This window comes from Rhea americana, unplaced genomic scaffold (genome assembly GCF_003343005.1).
Source record: "Rhea americana isolate MKP2758 unplaced genomic scaffold, rheAme1 scaffold_89, whole genome shotgun sequence".
NCBI classification, from domain to species: domain Eukaryota; kingdom Metazoa; phylum Chordata; class Aves; order Rheiformes; family Rheidae; genus Rhea; species Rhea americana.
Window position 1 is genome coordinate 217,305 of NW_028187077.1, and position 19,170 is coordinate 236,474.

At 38.7% G+C, this 19,170-nt stretch overlaps 1 protein-coding gene across 1 annotated transcript in view; it reads right to left on the minus strand.

The window, feature by feature from the left end:
• Positions 1-19,170, minus strand: part of FAT4 (FAT atypical cadherin 4) — a gene marked incomplete at its 5' end in the record, with an annotated part of 143,915 nt that overhangs the window by 13,778 nt on the left and 110,967 nt on the right. Inside the window, 4 exons of the mRNA XM_085323905.1 lie at positions 20-105; positions 4,250-4,557; positions 6,038-6,142; positions 14,130-18,479. Coding sequence (XP_085180031.1) covers positions 20-105; positions 4,250-4,557; positions 6,038-6,142; positions 14,130-18,479 — 4,849 coding nt within the window. The remainder of the gene's footprint in view (positions 1-19; positions 106-4,249; positions 4,558-6,037; positions 6,143-14,129; positions 18,480-19,170) is intronic.

Below are 19,170 nucleotides of genomic sequence, written 5' to 3' on the forward strand. Positions count from 1 at the left end.
AAGAAGAAGAACTATTTACCAATCAGTGGAAACAGCCACATTGCTAACAGTGCAATAGCCTGGTTCCTGATCCTCAGAGCAGGAATCCACTGTCAGTGACGCTGCCTGCAAAAGCCACACATACAACTATGTTTAATACAACACTGTAGATCCCCATCATATTAAATATTTAAGATTAAAAACATTTAATCAAAGGCTTGGCTGGAATGGAGCTCTTTTATGTCACTCACAATCTCAAGACACTCCAGAGACACCGATCAACTGAATTCTGCATTAACATCWTGAATACCAAGATATGGATACTAACAGAGGGAGACTTAATTGGTGAGTTCATACAAAGAGTCAGTTAAAGTTTTCAGATTCGAGTAGGGTTTCTGCATGCTTGCTTTACCCCTTGAAATTGCAGTTATTTTGGCTCATACTGTATCCTATTCTTGATCTGAACAAATTACTCCTGCCTAAGACAGTTGGTATTCCTTCATGGGTCTGACCATAGCATTAAAAATATTGTTCAAACTGGATAAATAGCATGTAAGAAAATCTGGTAGTACAAACACTAAGACTGCTAGCTAAAAATTGCATATCTCAAATAGATCCCTCTGCCTCCCTCTCTTTTTGCCTTCCTCTCTCTCCCCCTCCCCCTCCTCCTTCTCCCCCAGAAAAAAAAAAAAAAAAAAAAAAAAAAAAAAACAACAAACCAAAGGTTTTTAGTATCTGAATGGAGATCACACTCACTCCATTTCCCTGAAAAATCCCAGAGCAAACGTACTGGGATGATGACTGAGGACACCGGAACAAAGAGGAAGTTATCCTTCATGTCCTGCTAGGTCACAGAAATTATCTCAAATGTTTCTGTTGAATTTCTCCTGTAACTCTGAAATTTCTACCTTGAGGGCTATTACACTCTTCCTACTTCTTTTGTACCTGCCCTGTGTGCTGGAGTACGATAACCCTTGAAGCCGATATGTTGCAAGGGACATATTTTCCCTACCTCGATAACAGTGAAAGATGAGGATATCTACACTTAGACCAAACTAATGTTCAGAGAAGTACTGGGCATCACGAGTACTCAGGGCAGTCTTTCTCTTTAATTTATTATTATCCGGAAGCTATCAATCCTAGGATAATGGAGTTGTCTCATTGCTAATCTCAGTAACTTACACTAAAGTGAAACATGGCACATTTATTTGTAATCTATATACTAAACATCTAACCAAAGCTTTCACTACATTATTCCTGCTGATTTTAATTGTTTTTTTATTTTTGATTTAGCAAAGAATTTTGCCCATAAAAACAAATCTGAAGCAGTTATTCCTTAAGTCAAATTTTCAAAAAAATAAACATAATCCACAAGTTGTACATATCAGCTTCTCATGTTACAGCTGTATGTGTAGTAGAATTTTATGGTAAATTTAAATCAACTATTACTTCTTAAAAATGCTTTGGTTTACATTTTAATTTAGGTAATTCTGCAGGAGCTGAGCAAACACCAACAGCTATCAGTATGTCATTACTGTGTAAATGGCTTTTTTCCTTGTCTGCAACTAAGTTCACTCACTGCTAACAATGTTTTGTTGGAATCCCTACAGATTCTTCATGCAATTTCTAAGTACCCACCATGAGCTAACGGGTTGTATTGACCAAATGAATTCACAGGTCTCAGCCCTAAACCAYGTCCTTCCTACACTATGTCTAAATTGTTCAGTTTACTTTTTTTTAATGAAAGTTTATCTTGAATTTCTTTCCATACATAAYGAGCAGACTTCTGAGAAACATCAGTCTGCAGTTCCAAAGCACATTATATGCCCTGTATAAATGAAACAATTCATAGCAAGAATAATAAGCTGACTGGTCTGTATGCCATCATATGCATACATATTTTCCTTCAGAATAGCAACAACAAAAATGAAATGAGTTTTTTGTTCTTAGCTCAATCAGTGTGATCTCCCTAACTTACATTGCTATGCATTCTGAAAGCCAAGCTACAACCCCAGCTGAAGGTCTAGATATTTGAGAATATATTTTACTTGGACCAGAGTTCATACAATTTATTTTCTAACATTAGTCAAATGTTCCTGCTTGTTACTTAAGCATTACTCTATGGTTACCTTGCCATGTTATGAGAGTTTCTATCCTGTCACTCTGCAATATCTCAGGACTGACAACTTAATGATTTTACCAGTTTCCGATAAAATCCCACTGTGCTRTAGGAAATGACAGATTTGAAATCCTGAAGGGGGGTTATTTTATACATTTTTGGACACCTGGGAGACAGTTCTGCTACAGAAAAAATGTCTAAGACAAAGGCGATTCCTTACACTTACTGTGTTTGTAAACAGCTGATATCACTGAGAAGCTTTAAACATAAAAGCCACACAAAGGTAAAGCTTGCCTTAATGAGTGCTTTCAGTTTGAGGCATTCATACCTCTATATTCTTTAAAAAGTTCTTTCCATGTTATCTCTTCTTCTACAGTCTAGAATTCTGGCATACCCACAACTAAAACACATTCTGTTCTGTTCTATTTGTTCTTAGGTGTGTTTCATTTATTAGTTGCAATTTTTAACATGTGCTCCCACACTTAGGCAGGTAAATCTTTTCCATACCATCATACCAAATTAGTTGCTAAAATGTGAACTTGGAGCCTTTSAAGACTTAGGTGCACCTTTGAGCGCTACCACTAGGAAGCTGAGACCCCAAAATATTAAGCGTCTGATGCAATGCACAGTAAAACAATGTCAGTACCCAACGTCACAACAATCCTTCATCATATTTGGATATATAACCCCTATGAATACACGCACTCCCATTGGATCTGCCTATTCAGCTGAAGACCAACCCATCCCTCTCAACGAGGGGAAGAGGAGAAATCAGGTCTTACACTATTTAGATGAAACACTGCTTCAGGCTCAAGACTCTCTAAGAATAAAGAAGCATTCAGAAAAGCCAGGAGAAAAGCAGTTTTGCTACTGYAGGGATCCACGGACCGTGTGGCAATACGGCGCTGCGCTCTGCGGMGGACATTCGTGCCGCGGCCGCGTCGCCCCGAGCGAGGGCTGGCGCAGCAGCCGCGCTAGCCTGGCCGCGAGGCGAGCGCGCTGCGCTCCTCAGCACGGCGCTCCCAACGAGGAGCAGCCCGCGGCTGCAAAAGGGCTGCACCTCCGCGGCACTGACCTCCGCAGCACTTAGCGATGGGAAATCTCTCCCGGGATTCACGGGGGAGCCAAGCTGGGCAGAACAGTTTATTCTTTTATTCCCCCACATCACTTCTGGCTTGAAATGTAAAACAAAATGTGCAGCCCCAACCATATGTTACTCCTATGTGACTTTAATTTCAAACATGGGAGGAATATGGGATTCCATATGCACTGGTCATATCTGTCTGAAAAGGGAGCTGTTGGGCAACAGTTACTAGATTATGGATGGCAAATATATTTGGTTTCATTTTTAACTCACACACTGTGGAGTCCAAAAGCTTGGCTTGAACTCAAAGAGCATTTGGTTTATGTTCTGCTTTGAAAATATTATTTAAAAAATGAGAGAAGAGGAATAAAAAACATTTACTGGAAAAAATATGAAGGCAGGAGAAGAGTCAGAGTACCAAGCATATGGCAGTCAGTTGTCCCAGTCGAGTTTTTGGCAGAATTCCTTCCCACTTTCTGGGGGAAAAAAAAGCAACCCCCCCTTCACTCTTCCCCACCCCAATCATTCTCAATGTAGCACCACAAACACCTTTGAAATTTTTACATGTATGTGATGGAGGCAAAAGGCTTCCAGTCTGATGAGATTTGTAAAATCTCTAAACTAACTTAAGGAGGTCACAGATCCCTGGAATTCGAAGTATGCCTTCTTCTATTCTCCAAATGTTAAGGTAATTTATTTTGAGTCTTTGTGTAGTTATTTTAGTTAATTAGCCTTCCCTAATAATCATCCCTGCAATCAGCATCAGTTAATTAGCTGCATGTGCAGCAATTTATTTCACTAATTATTCATGGTTCTCATTTTTCACATTTAGAGTGCAGGGCATTGCATGTTTTTTAAATTATTTTTCACCATAATTATTATTCTAAACTAACCATTATCAATCTTCAAATCAGCTGGGATAAGACAGAAATGAGAGGGGTTTTGTCCAAAGTTGGAGGTTCAGCTAGCAAATACAATGTTACTAATTTTATGTCCCTCTGAATTCATGCRGAAGCCAAGGCGACTTGGCTGAACTTTTCTTTGATCTTCATTTTAGCATTTCTTACCATTCCAGCCCTCCGGGCAATAACCGTGTGAAATTGTCCATCAGACACCTTCTTAGCTGTGGTAAGCTTGTACGTGCCACTGCCAAGGTTGTAGGAGAATCTCAGCCTTTCTTCTGTTATTTCCAGGGCCAGAAATTCTGCCCGCTCTCCAGTTTGGTTGTCATAGTTGTATAACAGTAAGGCATTATTCTTTATAGTGGCAAACTTTATATAGATRTAATTATTGTTTGGATCCATACTGGGAAACTCCATATAGGACAGCTCTTCAAAACCATAGCTGTTCAGTTCACAGTGATTCCCAAAAACACCTGCAAAGTGAAAAATAAAATCTTTCTCAGTTAGTTCTTGCCYCATTTGGTGTACTCTCAGAAATAAGCAAAGTATTGATGTGCTGTAGACAGGCTTATGATACAAAGGTTCTCTAAAAAGCTTCTATTTCATGATTAACAATACACAAAAAAATGACAGGTGCTGTTGTCAAATAACAAGATACACTTCATTTAGCCTCTGTGGTTTCTCCACACAACCAAAAAGCCAAGTTTATAACTATATCAAACATGGTTATTAATTATTATCAGGCATTTGTTAATCCAGGTATGTACAAAATTTTGCAAGTTGAGCTTATTTTCCCCGGAATGGTTTTCCAGACTGCTTCCCAATCACTTGTTATAATTTATGACATACATTTATGATATTTGTGATATAAACACAGAGCATATATGTGATAAAACCATTAGGCTTTCTCAGTATTTTTATTAATCTGAATATTTTGATTCATTTTACATATTTCTTTTCAGTTCTCTCTAGCCATTTCCCTACCTTTGATGTTTTTTACTGCAGACACAATGAGAAAACAATATGCTTGATTTATGAACATCAGCTACATTTACAATGGACTATGACTATAAATATAGGAAATGAATAAACTCTAAGGAAAAGAAAAACACGGGAAACAAAATAGAATAAAGAAATTATTCCATGTATTAGGTAGAAAAACATATACAAAGGTCGTTATAAATATATATTGAGAAGCAACCTTTTGTGCAAGGGTTTTTAGTAGATTTAAAACACTGTAGATGACTCCCCAGGTTTATCTGGTTTTTGGATCTATTGCACTTACGTTCATGTTTTTGTATACAAACAATGACAATTTTGGCATTCAGAACCAACCTTGCCGCAATTATATTAAGATACCTTAAAATATCTGTGCTGTTTTATATCTTGGGTTTATTCCACAAAATAATTTTGTGATAATTAAGTTCTAGTAATTGTTAAACTATTTTAAACTATTTTGACAGTACCATGTATGCTTCTCAGATTTTATTCTTGGAATCGCATTCTGGTTTTGGAGCATAAAAATTTATTAAGATGCAATAAATCAGAAGAGCAAGTACTTGTGTGGACTAATAAAACTGTCTTGATCTGGTCAAGACCTCTCTAATGCTCTTTAATGAAATTTATTAAATATAATATAAAAGTAAGTGCCAATATCTAATGTCACGGTTCTCACTAGCAGAAAAATATTCGCTTATTCTTCAGGGCTTTCCTGAAGGAAAATGTACAGCCCTGACTGTCCAACGCATCTAGACAAGTTGGGCTGCGGCTCTGCAGGTGCCCAGGAGAACCGCAGGGCCAGGAGATGACCAACGTTTGTCCACAGGTACGGACCTCCATGCATACCCCTGAGGCACAGGTTTCATTTAGGTGAGTGTGAATACGGGAGTTTGAAAAATATTCACTTAGAAAAGCAAAGAAAAATAAAGAACAGAAGCGTAAAAGTATACTCACCAAAGGGGCAATGGCAATAATAGCTGTCCACTCCACTTTGGCAGGACCCACCGTTGAAGCATGGGTTGCATTCACAGTAATTGACTGCAGAATCACATGTTTTCCCTGCGATGAAGAAATAAAATGAATTTCTAGGTCAGAGCATTCAGGTCAATTTCAAAGCAAGACATATTTATATAACTAACTTATGAATTAATGCTGCACTCTCTGCCTCGCTGTGCATCGGAAAGGAGGTGTCATCCCACGGACCACTGGTGGGAGGGAGGATACTGCTCCTGGCCCTGACATGGGCATAGCACAACCTGGAGAAATTTGCTTTATGTTTCAAGCATCTCATGCTGTCGCTGTGATTTTTTTATTAATTGGTATCCATAAAAGAGTATGAAATGAGTGCAAGGTATTCATTAGCATTARGAGGTTGAAGGATACAGACAGCCCTTGCTGGAATCTGTATGAACACAGTAGGTCAAACACAGGCAGCTATTGTACATTAYATGATTTTTCTTATTTTCCCCATCAATTACAATCTCCTTCCTGACTTGGAGGGACCACAGTTCTCGGGAGCTAGAAAATGTTACCCTAGATACAGCTCTTTTCTAAGCAGACATTGTCACATATGGTAAATATTATTCACTAGAGAATAAATTGAAGTCACATAATTCATTTCAACAAAGAATGGAATGGAGAGGAAAAGTGAAGATTTTAACAGATGCTAAGTACTGACAAGGGGATTCTTTGTMATTTTTTCAGTAAGTGCAAATATGCAGAATCACAACAAGAATTGCAAATACATGTAGAAGTACAGAACCAAAATTTTCTTTGTATGGAAACACTAACCACGAACTCTTTGTCTCCACTTTTAGGTTTTTCACTGCTTAGCCTTTAGCAGTTTAGCAGCACTTGCGTCAAACACCACTGTTGGTACCTGCCTTCCTTCTGTCAGCAGTGCCAGCTTTCACCGCCAGTTCATCAAAATCTTTAGAGTATCATCATGTTTTTCCCTCACATTACTCTGCAAAAACTGGCAAAATCAGCTATGGTCTTCCAGCTCTCTCCTTGAATTTTGTGCAAGGGCTATGAGGCTGGAGTATTGTAAACGCTTCTTATTGAACTATTTTATGGCTAGCACCATGTAAACACAAAATAGGTTTAAGGTAGAGAAAAACATAAGCTTGCACAGTGAGCGTCCAGGAAATCCTTATGTATCACGACAGCGACGCACAATGCATAATCTTCAGGCTTTAGGAGACTGTCGGTTTCTTTAAAACTGCATAAAACCAGAATTGTGCTATATTAAATCTGCTAGTGTTTTAAGATTTTTCACAGCTTCAGTCTCCTAATTAGAAAACTTCTTTTTTTTTCTCCTACTTTTCTGTTTAAGCTACGCAAGTTCTGAGCCGGTTTTTCTGTGTGAGCACCAGCTCTCTATGTGCGAGTACAAGGAGGGTGGAAAGGGAGTACTGGAAGGTTCCTGTGGTTAATATGTAACTTGTACATTGGCCATAAATCTGGGAAACATTTCCAGTATCTGTAACTAATTATATTTCAGTGGCACTTATTTATTTATTTATAGTTTATTTTCTAATTGTCATGACTGAAGGACGAGCTAACTTTTATTTTAGATTTTTCTATTTATTAAAAAAATTATAGAGCTGTTCTTTGACTTATTGAGGAGAAGACATGCAGCAAGGGTGAGGCAGAGATGCTTACATTAGCTCAATGAGGTTTCTTAGATTACAAAAATCAAATGTAGTTAACAAAGCCTACTAAATCTATATCACTACAACCCACCTAAATAGCCATCTTTTTCTCAGCTATCATTAAAGCTGGCATATATGCTGAGTCAGCAACAAAGCACTGATGTTTATTTTAACTGCATATATTTTAAACAGCATATAACAACATCTTCTTCATATTTAACAATTGTTTGAATAATTCATGAAACTAATAAAAGTGTGTTTGCATTTATTCCAGCTGTTTTGACACAGGAGAATACTCTGATTAAACAGTTCATCAGAGCTATTAAAACTAATATTTACTTAAAAGAAAGAAGAAATTTAGGCTATTCCCTGCCATTCATTGAAGTGCTAAAGACCTGGGAAAAATGCATTTATTTACATTTGGAATAATGAGCTAACAAAAGAAGTCTCTGAAGCTCACTTTTCCTCTGCAAATACGTTACACCTGCTTGTCCTAGAAAATAAGATAGATATCAGTAGAACAAAAGTAGAACTTAGGAATATTATTCCAGTTTATCACTATGGCTATTCTATAKAAAGATAAAATAAATGACTTTGATAAAGCTAGATCATTAGAAAAAAATAGTAAACAGATATGAGAGTTACAGACTAAAAACTGAGAAGGAGCAATAAATAAATAATAAATTAGTATAATACAGTTCTAAATATGMACCAAAACAACATAAAATTTTATTTCTATTTAGCATATAACTCATTTTCATTCAAAAAATTCCTGATGTGACCATTCAGAATTCTTTAGACATCCCCSTTTTCTTATGCTTTAAGATAGTTGTACTTTTTTTTCTTCTAAAAAACTCCAGCTGTCTTGAATTTCTTTCCCTAGGTGTAATCCTCCAGGCAACCTTTCCTACCAATTAGCTCACACGAGCTTTTTCTGAAGCTCACACGGCTTCCGCTGCTGGCCTCACTCCCTCTTTTCTGCAGCGTCTCGAACATTGGCAATTCATCCAAACTCCCTCTGCCTTCACATTTGCCTCCTCGGACAGCTCAGGGCTTTATCCAGCCGAGTGTTTCTCTTTTTCATTCTTCCCAAAGAAGTTGCATTCCTTTATACTTTCTGRGGATTCCTCTAAATAAATTGCTGTGATGCCAATTAAACTTTATTGGTCCTGCAATTTCTACTAAATTTCTACTTTTTTCTTTTAGCACCTTATTCTCATAGCATTTACAGTCAGCCAGGACATTAACAGGCTGCCCCACTACTTCTGGTTATCTCCCTTACAGCATGCTAATAGTAGATTTCTAGCATCTTAATAAAAAGTATGGTAGAAAATACTCCTAACCCTTTAACACGCTACAACTCAGTCAACTGCAGCTATGACTAGCCGCTAAGAATAGAGTGCGTTTGTTTAAGTCCTGCCTGGCGGCTTACCTATTTCATGGACTACAGACACAGTTAGAGGTCTACTGAAGACTTAGGTTTGGGGAAGAAAAACAAAAAACACCCTTGCAAATCCACTATTTTCCTGTTCTGCATGAGATAATATACTCAAGAGCTTTTAAGCGGATTGTTTCCCTTGAGTAGAGAATTTACACAAATACTAGTTACTCTGAAATTCTCTCTCGTGCAGATAAAGCAAATAACTCAAAGAACCATACTGGACTGAACAGGATAAGAAACTGTTTTGCCAGGATGCATACAAGAATCTTCACCCGAGCCTAGGGGCTCAGCTGTACTGCTTTACAAAAACACAAATCCAATGAGTTTTTTAACAAAACTCAAAAACCTAGAGTAGTTTTGGTTTGCACAGGTCATCTTCCAAAACATTTTGCCAATTTAAAGTTTACAACGTATAAATTTAAGAGTAACGCTCTGGTAGACCTTTATCTTACTTGAGTAATATGATTTGAAAAAATGATAAGCTTTCTATGTTTTCATTGCTTACGTAACTTAATTTTCAAGATGCGTTTTCATAGCTTTGGACTACTATGCATTTCTGAGCTGAGGAATCAATTTATTTGGACAGAATAATCAATGAGCCTAATTATATATGTTTGATTAGTGTTTCAGCATATCAGCTCCAATGAAGGTGAGGAAATGTCTCAGTCAATGTTTTGTTAACCAAAGAGAGTCCAAAACAGAGTTGTCTCCAGTAATTGTCCAGTTTGGGTGAAGGATGCAATTAGTTCGGCGTATAGCTCTCTTCTCAATTTAAATCTTAAAAAATTCAAAAAAGATTTTTCTGACACAAAGATGAATACCCTGAAGACCCTGGAAACTAGGATAACACTGGATAACTGATATCAGATAGCATTTATCATTCACCATCTCAAGCTAATATTATCAGATGTAGTGGCTTATATAAAAATTGAATTTCCTGAGAACATTTTTTTTTTTAATTGAAAAATATAACAGGAGCAGATACCAACTGAATGCTCTGGGTTAGATTTCAGCTGATTTGACAGTTTTAGTTTTTGTGGTTTTATATGTCCATCTTTTACAGTAGTTCTTTCAGTGTTTTAATCTTGCATTTGAAGCAATTTAACAGATCTACATTCCTTCATCTTAATGAGTCCTGGAAAACAGGAAATGAGGGGTTCATAGGAAGGGCAGACAACTACTGTAAATCACAAAGTATATTCCTTTCAGAAAGTGATTATTTTAAAAACAAAACTTGATCATCATTAACAGATGTAATTATAACAGATTTTTTTACACCCTAATGATGTTGCTCTGAGGTAATCTGTCTTTATAATACCATTCAGTGAAATCAACTAAATTACCTTTGCAGTGTGATGAAGTGAAATGCAGCTGACAAAATATAATAAATCAAGTAAAAGTAAGACTATTCAGTTTTGAGGTAATTTACAGTGAACAGAGAGTCTGTCTCAGCAAATAGTAATTTCCACTTGTATGCAGTACAGTGTTAATCTTTTTTACAGAGCATGCAAATTCAATTATGAGTCTTTATTTCCATTCCAAAAGAAGCAGAAAAGCTATGTATATGATACACCGAATTAGAATTTTTCTGTTTCGGTTGTCTCACTTTTGCTGRGGCACTTGGGCATTATATTCATGAAGAAACAATTTCAAGCTTTTATTTTTATAGTCACTATCGTTACCTTTAGTCATACGTGAATCAGGATTAAACTCCCAAACAGCTGTGTTCCCTTTTTGTTAGTAGCATAATAATGACATAATACTTCTCTATGACAAGCATTCTGAAACAATCTGTACTCTGACACGTTTGCAGAACCTACTGAATATTAATTTGAATTTCAAATATGCTTTTTAGCCTGTGCCAACATAAAATGTGTAAATTTACCAAATATTGTTTGTGAGCTCATCTAATAAGCTCTATTGCTATTTAACTCCAAAGATATTCTGTTTTTTAACTACAATCTTTGGTGCCATTTGTTTTCTGCCTTGACCTATTAATCTTCATGTACTTAAGTAATCCCTGATTCCTCAATGGACAACTGATTTAAAAAGAGCTGACTCCCAAATATAAATGTCTGCCTCAGTGGTACTCTATTTTAAAATCATTTGTGTTGACAAGTAGTTTAAAAAAGCTCATATCAGATGCCACATTTAATTCACAGCATGAAAGAAAGCCAACATTTCAAACTGTAAGAATCTCTCATCACATTTTCTTAGTTACAATGTTGTTATTTCTTCCAAGTGTTTGTCACATGTAAAACTTTATTTTTAGCTGACATAGCGATTGAGCATTAAGATATGAGCTTCAGTACCAAAAAAGTGACCTGGACATTTCTTTAATGTTTCTAATTATAGGCTACAGGCATATATGACTGTATCCTGCTAGAGCTAATGAAGTGCTTTGCTTAGTTGCAACAGCAAACATATGCCCATTTAACCTCTGGTGCTAATGACTTCAAGAACTACAGAGGATAGGTGCTCTAAAATTATTATATCCTGCTCCTGGCAAAATAATCTGATGTACTAATACAATGCGAAACATAATCCTGGGTCATTAACTTAATTAGAACTGCTTGTCCATTAACAATAGTTGCTACYGACCTGAAGCCTGCTAGCACCTTCAGGAGGTTTACACAGAAGATCACATCAGTGTCCTCTGCACAAACAGACTTTTCACACTGAACATGCATCAGCTGCTAGCTATGCTTTCAATGAAGTATTTAAACCTGCATTTTGAAACCAATTAACATTTTTCTTCGCTATCAACTATATTTCTCCAGTGCTAATATGGTTTAAGCTAAAACAAAACAAAAAAAGAACAACAACAAACAACCCCCCGATCGTGCCACATCAGCTCTTGAAGCCTGAATATGCACACTGTAATGAGCACGGCTGTGSCAGCCTGGGCTACCCTGGAGCACCTGACATACAGAAACACTCCTTGGAAGGGCTAATAAAAGCACAGAATAAGTCTTAACTTCTCTAGCTAGTCTCTTTATGACGTCTGGAAAAAGTGGCCATAAGCAATGGCTAAAATTATTCAAGCCTTTCTTAAATATCATACCATCAAATGAGTCAGAATCCTATGCAGCTAAACAATAATTATTTTAACTTCTTTTATTGCCGTTCATTTAGCATAAGCATGATACAAATATCTAAATGAGATATTTCTGTACCTAAATAAACTTTAATCACAAATTGTGCTTTTTATTTGGGTCTTGCTTTTCTTTCTCTGAATAGATGTTAGAAAGGTCAGGTTAGAACTTGCATTTTATTCAGAAGTCATATATAAAAAGTCAGGGTCACTGCAGCAATACACACTTCCTATAACCGTGGTGCTCCAAAGCAGTAGTAGAACAYGCTAGATGTAACCCTGTGCCATGATCCAAATGATCCAATAGCAAAATCCATATTTCTCTTCTTGTTTTCCAAAAACTGTCATTTAGAAATTGTAATTAAAGATCAGGAGTTCATCCCCAAATCAAATCTTTAGGGTGCGCTGAATTGCTCAGTAACCTCTATTGAGAGCAGACCTCCACCGACTACAGCGGGAGCACAGACATCTCTCTCACGGGTAGCCTGAAGTTAGGTGAGGGGAATCCTACCCAAATATATGCCAGACARTATTAGCTTCCAACTCTTAAGGCTATGTTTTTTCTAAAGGACGTGTAATGTTCTACAAATAATTCAGCAAACTTGTTTGAATTTTGTTTTAACTTTCCAAAAAATGAGGTTTTCATATATGTTCCTTATGTTCAATCATAATGGATAAAGTATCACTGCTCTTGTTGTACTGTAAATCATAGCAGAGCAAACCTATGATTTCCTAATGCACACAGGAACCACAGACTGAGGAAAAYCCAGACCTTCCTAATTCAGATTTTTCCACATCAGAACAAAACAAGCATGTATGCGATCTTCAGACTTGCATGCTGTTTTGAGTAGGACTGTTTTCACAAATTTCAACCCAAATAACAAAGGAAGTTTAAGGCTAGAAAACAGACATGTTAGAATGATTTCAGCCAGACAAATTCAGTGGGCCAAAGCTTTGATTATAGAAATAAATGGGATGACCAAGTAGTCTTTTCCTTTAGAGGACAACTTTGTATTATATTCCTAACACGATCTGCTACCACGGCAGAAGTGGCTCAGGAAATTTTGCAACCTAAATCTTYTGATATTTCTCTCACTGAAAGCATTCAGAACCTTTTCATAGAGAGCCAGGAATTTATTTGCTAGATCACTGTGCCCTTTGATGACTGCAAATATGCTACATGTTCTTCCCACATGGCAGTATAAAATTCAGCCTTCCAGTGACCAAAGCAAACATTGGCCTGCTCTTCTAGGGATAAAATGCTATGTCTGAATGCATGACAAATACTAGAGAAGAAATACCCAAAAGAGGTAAGAACGCAGCACCATTTCTGTTGTTAATGAAAAAAATAATTGACAAAAGGACAAAATATGGAACATATATGCTTGATCATTTTGCCTGAATTCTGTTATTTTCCCAAATCCTTCATCTGTTTTCTGTCTTGTATGACTGTAAACAATTTGGGGCAGTGGCTGAGTTTCTTGCTTGGCACACTCCTAACAGACTTGAAATGCTACCACAATATGCACAACAATAACAAGAACAGAAAAAGTCATATTTAAATGTTGAAAATTGTTTCTACATGTTTAATAAATTAAAATAGCTCTTGTAAAATCCTTCTGTTCTAATGCAAATCAGGCAAGCAAGACTTGCTGGAGGACAGAACTGAAAGAAAGTAATACTGTGGGCACACTGTCTTCTCGGTTTTCACTACAACCAATATCTTACTTTGGACAACCTCTTCMCTTGCTTTGAATACTCATATTCAGATAATCACAGCTGGAATGTATCTTGTGCTAAGAAGGTACACTTCTACCTGCCATCACGACTATAAGGTTAAGAGAAGTAAAAGCAAACCTGTATATCCAGTTTTACAAACGCAACTGAAGCTTCCTGGGAAGTTCTGGCAGGCAGCACCATTTTTGCAAGGGTGGGAAAGGCACTCATTGACATCTCTCTCGCAGGCCATGCCCGTGAAGCCCTCCAGGCAACTGCATGAGAAGCCACCCACCAAATTGTGGCAGGTCCCATCGTTGTGGCATGGGGAGGGAAGGCACTCATCGATGTCAGTCTCACACAGATTCCCATCGTATCCCGGCATGCACCGGCACACAAATGACTGGAGGGGTTCGTTGGCCACGATGATGACGGGGATGCTCTCATGGCTTTTCAGAGCCGGGCTCACAGCAAGCCTTCTCATACAGCTCCCTCCGTTCTGACAYGGGCTTGGCAGGCATGAGTCATGATCCACAGACTCTATCCGCACCCCGCTCTGTCGGAAAAGGATCTCCTTAATGCTCTCAAAGAAGGTGGCCACGCCGCTGGGATTCACGTACTGGTTGTTGYTGCGCTTGACAGCTGCCATCAGGAAGGTTTGGTTGCTCTCCTCATACACACCATAGAGCTGCACGGCAGTTCCCAGCCCCGTCAGCTGCGAGCTGGCGATTCGCAGGAAGTGAAGATAGTGATTCGTCAGGAAGTCTCGCACAGTGTGGACACTAAGGCGAAGAAGGATGCTGTTGTCAATTGTGGCGTTACTGAACCCTGCGAAGAAAACTCGGACGCTGCTAGTGACGGCACTGTGTAACCCATCGTTGCTGAGGACGGCCAGGTCAAATGCTCCATCTGTGGACCGTGCCTGCGAGTGCAAGTCACAGGTGTCCCCAGGAATGTTGAATAGGCTTGTAACTCCTGACGTAAGGGAGCACTGGAAGCTGTCTAACACATCTGGATCCTGGGGCTTTACATTGCCTAAAATTCCACCTGGGAAGAGGTTGCCAAAATAATGAACAAAGATTTCTACTGTTCTGGGCTGAGAGGGGTTGTCGTTTTGGTCTATTACCTTTATCTGCACAGTTCCTGTGGAAGACATCTGAGGAACACCAGAGTCTCTTGTAATCACAGATAAGTAGAAATCACTGATTTGCTCCCTGTCGATCTCTCTTGTTGTCGTCAGAACACCAGCAGTGCTAAGGCTAAAGTAGCTGGTTGCAGGGCCAGTGCTGAGCAAATAATAGGTAAAGGGACCTTGATTTGGGGGGAGATCGGCATCTGATGATTGAAGTGTCATCACCAGCGTTCCTGCACGATTATTTTCCATGACCTCTCCTTGGCTGGTGGACAAAGTAGGGCCGTTATCATTAATATCTTCCAAAGTTACCAATAAAGAGGCACTTCCTGTAGCTGATGGTGTTCCTGAATCAATTGCTAGCACAGACAAATTGTACACAGGCAAAGTTTCTCGATCCAGTTCTGCAGTAACAGTTACCTGTCCTGTCTGTGGGTTGATGGAAAAGGCACCATTGTCATTGCCAGACCCAATGAAATAGGAAAACCTGCTCCAGCTAGGGACAGAGTCTGAATCAAAGGCACTCACAAACGTGACATGGGTGCCTGGAGGAACACCCTCGCTGATTTGTATATTATAGGTTCCTAAAGTAAAAACAGGAGGATCATTGGCATCCAGTATTGTGATATTCACAATTACTTCATCTATATCTGCACCACGAATGCTGCCAAAATTTTTTGCAAGAACTTTCAAGGAGATACGTTCTTCTTTTTCTCTGTCAAGGGGTCCTGAAACATAGAGCTGGCCACTTTTCTCTTCTATCTGGAAGCCTTTTTTTCTGCTGTTGCCAAAGATAAGGTAGTGGACTTCTCCATCAGTCCCCATATCACGATCACTTGCAAAGACTTCACCAACAATGGTACCTYTAGAGGCTGCCTCAGAAACCTCAAAATAATAAAGCTTGGACACAAAACGAGGCACATATTCATTTGTTCCTTCTAACTGGATGTTGACGCTAGCAAAGCTGCACCTCTCTTCATCTGGAACATTAAAAGCCTTAACTGTTAAATGGTAACTTTGCTTTGTTTCATAATCTAAGAAGCCCTGGGTGGTGATAGTTCCCGTATTGGGATCAATGACAAAGAGGTCGCTATCTGAGGACTGAATAGCATACGCAATCACAGCATTAGGTCCGGAATCAGCGTCAGTGGCATTTAAACGAATAACAGTTGTCCCACTCGGTGCATTTTCCAATACATTAGGAAAGTAGTCTTCAGGGCTGAATATTGGAGAATTATCATTCACGTCAATGACATTAACAGTGACACTGCAGGAACCTGTTCTGGACACCCATCCTCCATCTGTGGCAGTAAGAGTTAGCTCATGCTTTCGGCATAACTCAAAATCAAGGGGTTTTGCTAGGGTCAGTGCACCAGTAGATGTATTAATAGCAAAGATGCCAGCCTCGTTTCCAGAGGAAATGTTATATCTGATTAATCCATTCATAGCAGCATCTCTGTCTCGGGCTGAAACTGTCCTGACCACTGTTCCAACAGAATGACTCTCCGGGATAGTAACACTCATACGGCTTTGAGAGAACTCAGGTGTATGGTAATTTTCCTCTGTTACGACTATTTCAACAGTTGCCTCAGATGAGAGTGGAGGATTACCTTTATCCTTTGCTTTTACCTTAAACAGAAAATTTTTGTTCAAATCAGCCATTAGTGAGGATGACACAGAAATCCAGCCTGTACTCCTGTCTAGTCTGAATTTATTAGTATTGCTTTCATTAGAAATAAAATATTCCACTTCAGAATTCAAGCCAAAGTCTTTGTCATCAACTGCTGTAACTTTAATTAAGTTCGTACCAACTCTCACATTCTTAGTAACAGGAGTAAAATATTTCCTAGCAAGGAAGAGTGGTGCATTGTCATTGCTGTCTACTATGTTAATTGTGACGGTTGTCTCACTTAGCAAAGGAGGGCTGCCTCGGTCAGAAGAAGTGACTATGAAGCTGTGCCTATTAATGTTGACATTGCTTGAACCACTGGAGTTTTGATACCTTAAAAACTGCTTGTTGAAAATTTCCCCTGTGGTTGCATTAATTCGGAAGAACTCAGACTGGGATTTTATGAAGTAGAAGACTTGACCATTAGACCCCTCATCAGGATCAGTGGCTGAAACCTGCGTGACCTTCAATCCAGTCCCAGGAAGCTCAGGACACTCCAAGTAATAGGACGGCTTTGTAAATCGCGGGGCATTGTCATTGATGTCCGTGAYGAATATGGTCACATCTGTGCTTACTGTCCATCCAGAGTCATGTGCAGACACTYTGATCCTGTAGCGGTCTGTATCTTCCCTGTTTAGTGGTCTGCTGATTGTAATATCCCCGGTATTTGGATTTATGGTAAAGGGGAGACTTGTATCCCTTATGGAGTACCTGCTGACAGCATTCACACCAATGTCTTCATCTGAAGTTGTGACTCGTGTTACTGTAAAACCCAGAGGTGCATTTTCGGGCACAGAAGCACTGAATATCTGGGAAAACCTAGGAGCATTGTCATTTTCATCTAAAATATTAATGATAACTTTGACGGTAGTGCTCTGGAGTGGGGTGCCTTTATCTGAAGCTTTTATAGTTAGTGTATACTGAGACAATTTCTCCCTATCCAATGGTCTGACGCTTCTGATTTCACCAGTGGCTTGACTGATACTGAAACTATTTTCTGTATTGCCATCAAYTATTTCATAATTTAACTGTCCATTTAGACCACTGTCCTTGTCCACAGCAGCAACCGTCAGTATCTTCCGTGGTGACAGGTTCTCCATTATTTCAGCAATGAAGGGATCTTGCTCAAACTCTGGTGCATTATCATTGACATCTATCACTGTTATTTCCAATTTTTTATACGAGGAAAAGGGAGGAAAGCCCATATCTCTGGCCTCAATCCATACCACGTATTTCTGTATTGCTTCAAAATCCAAAGACTGACTGATGGAAAGCTGTCCTGTTACTTGATCRACTTGGAACGTGCTGTCCAGGTTACCACTTGCTATGTAGTAAGATAAGGAACCTCCTCTGGCTGAAGATCCAGAAACGGTGGTGACAAGTGTACCGACTGCTTGGTTTTCAGGAAATGTGAAAGTCTCCTGTTCAGCTCGAACTCGAGGAAATTCTGCTTTGTTTACAAATCTCACAGTTACAGTYGTGGAATCTGTCTTGGGGTACAGGCCGCCGTCTTTTACATGAACAGAAAATGTAACTTCAGATTCTTCCGTCAGGGAATTAGAAGCCATAATCGCTCCCCTCACTGGATCAATGTGGAATTTTTCAGAATTTTTTCCCACGAGAGAATAATGGAGCTCAGCATTGGAGCCAGAATCCGCATCAGTGACAGTCACTGCAAACACAAACGAACCTGAAATGGAGAACACAGATAGGGCGRCTCATTAATGAATATACAGATCATGGGAAACCTAATGCCAAATTTTTACTCTAAAACACCTGGAAGTGTAGGTGCCCCTCCTGATATTTTCCCTGAAGGATAGTGCTGTATCTTCTACTGTTCTGAAAATCAACTCTTTTTCYGTAAGACGAAAACGTCAACAATGTGTAGGTGAGTTTGCATATCCATAAAACACGCAAGCAGCCAAAAAATGTGAGTCTGAAAGACAGGTCACTGCATTCAGAGAAATGCACGTACAGATGTCAGTGGCTGCGTACACATTTGCACTAGAAAACGGACCCTGAATTTTTTGAATGTCTAGTATCCCATTTCTAGACCATTCCCATTATGAAAACGATAAATCAAATGAGATTAAATATTCTTTTATTTCTTTTAATTACTCATAGTTTATTTGCCCAGAATTTAACAACTGTTAAGGTTATATAAGGGAACAGACAGTACCCTATAGACCCAATCTGGCCTTGCAGCCCTTTTTCCTCCTATCCCTCAGGTGCTACTTCTTTTCCCCAATAACCTTCTGCTTCTGATCTTATGAGAGTATTCTGAAGATGATAACTAATGGGATCACACTTTCAAAAGCACGCTAGTCATCTGAAATGGAGCTAAGAACATACAGAAATACAAAACTACTGCACATTAGTGC